The following is a 1,941-nucleotide window of genomic DNA, read 5'->3' on the forward strand; positions in this document are numbered from 1 at the left end:
GACCTTTGGGAAAGGATTTATCCGAAGATTGGGTCGTTGTTATGATCTAGGCGTCCTGAAGCGTTCCGGTCCACGGCTGGACTTCCCCACCCACCATGGGACGACGTCCGATGAAGCACCCGCTTTTCGGAACAGTTCGATGAAAACGAAAGTTATCTCCAAATTTTCGCCCGCAAGATGTTTAAAGAACCCGAAACGCGCGCGACCGCCCGCCCTTTGCGTCGCTGAGTTCTGTGCGTTGGAGGGCTTTCAACGGGACGTTTACTTTGCCAGTCCCAAAACTTAGGGATGGTAATGAGGGAATTCCTAAGGATTATACCACAGCCTCGAGCCACGCCACGGGTAGGCGGGTTCCTACGGTTCCATGTCTCCTTGAAAAAAAAAAATTTCGGAAAAAAATGTTCGTAGACCCCTGAAAACAATTTTTCTTACTGAATCGATTGCACCTGGTCCCAGTATCTAGTTTGCATTAATTTCTTTATAAATATGTGTTTGAAGTTGGAGATCTCAATTTTGAATGGTATATTTTGAATTTTGGGGTACATCATTTTTATTTTTTGGGGTATTTGGGTATAGGATGGAAGGATCATTCTGATGTATTGCTAACATTCCACTCACGAATTGACCTAATTATCTTTCTTTGCGCGCTTTCGGCTTCGGGTTCCAGTCTTGGGCTGCGCTGGTGTAGCTTTCAACACGTTTGCACGGCCTTCATTCCCTTCTTCACTTTCAACCGGGGCAACCTTCGCCTCATCAGAAACTGCAGCGTCTCTCTTTTTTTTTTGGCACTTGCGTTTCGACGTGCCTGCTTAGCCTCCTTCGCGAGGCGCTCTTCCTCATCCGTAGGAGCTGCGTACAGGGGATCCGACGCAAACTCGGAAGGGACGTACGGTCTTACCTTGTTGTACATTTGCTGATTTTTCTTGAAATTCTGAGGCGGTGGTTGTAGAGGCTCTAAGTACGCAGCTAGCAGAGTTTGCACTTTTGCGGCGTCTGTCTGTATGCCGTCAAACGACCGGCGAAGGTCTTGGTTCATAGGCTCGTCTGCAGGTCCAACACGGCAGCTGACAACCCCCGGCTTCTCCTCGCTCATTGAGAAGATCTGGTAGCGCTGCACCCCCTTAAGATCCTTATAGGCCTCTGTGACCGGCGTTCGGAACACTTTCATCATCGTGTTCTCTTTCGGGATATGGACAATAGCTGAGCTAGACGAGGAGTCGTTGATAATCTCGAGTAGCTGGTCAGCCGTCCACACGTCCTCCTTAGCAAACTTCTTTCTCATAAGGCCGAAGCCACGGTCAACAGCGTTCTTGGTGTGACCTTTGACGAAAAACTTGAGCGAAACGACATCAAGTTCTCCAGTTTGAGCTAAAGCCAGCAGCATCTTAATAACGAAGTTATTTTTGTTTTGCTTCCCACAATTGTCAGCGTAGATAGTGAGTTTTCGGTGGCCGTTCGCCTGCACGATCCGCTTGATGAAGTGGTACAGCATGCTGTTGACCTCGTCCGTTCCTTTGCCGGCAACCGATTCTTCGTAGACGTAGTTGTACTGAATACCCTTGTTAGCGTAGTAAATTTCAAAGACGTGAACGGTCACCAGAGACAAGAAATACCACTGAGACGGCGTGCTGGTAACACTAGGAAGGGTCAGATTTTTACTGAAATCCATGACGATCACTGCAAGATCCTCCGACACGGATGCCAGGTCTTTCTTGTACTCCAGCCTATACAAAAAAGTTCACAGTTAAACAAAATGATCTTTGCATCCTATCTAAACAAAAATGATTCTTGTATCCCGTACCTCATCTCCTTCGCGGCTTCAGTATGGACGCCTAGCTCCTCAGTAAGCTCCGTCGTGATACACGACCGCATGCGAGTGTGCAGGATAGCACAGCAAATGTCGTTCTTTGAGGTGTCTTTGTCCAGAAGACCCTTGTGTAC

The 1,941-nt window shown here is 48.0% G+C and overlaps 1 protein-coding gene across 1 annotated transcript; it reads right to left on the reverse strand.

The window, feature by feature from the left end:
- Window positions 1–626: 626 nt before the first annotated feature.
- On the reverse strand, window positions 627–1,168 carry PITG_21705 (uncharacterized protein; the record flags this gene model as incomplete). The annotated part of the gene is made up of 3 exons (XM_002894748.1): window positions 627–679; window positions 790–1,084; window positions 1,148–1,168. The coding sequence occupies 3 exons, from the start codon at window positions 1,166–1,168 to the stop codon at window positions 627–629; spliced, it is 369 nt and encodes a 122-aa protein (XP_002894794.1).
- Window positions 1,169–1,941: the final 773 nt, after the last annotated feature.

This window comes from Phytophthora infestans, genomic scaffold, assembly GCF_000142945.1.
Source record: "Phytophthora infestans T30-4 supercont1.510 genomic scaffold, whole genome shotgun sequence".
Taxonomy (NCBI): Eukaryota; Oomycota; class Peronosporomycetes; order Peronosporales; family Peronosporaceae; genus Phytophthora; species Phytophthora infestans.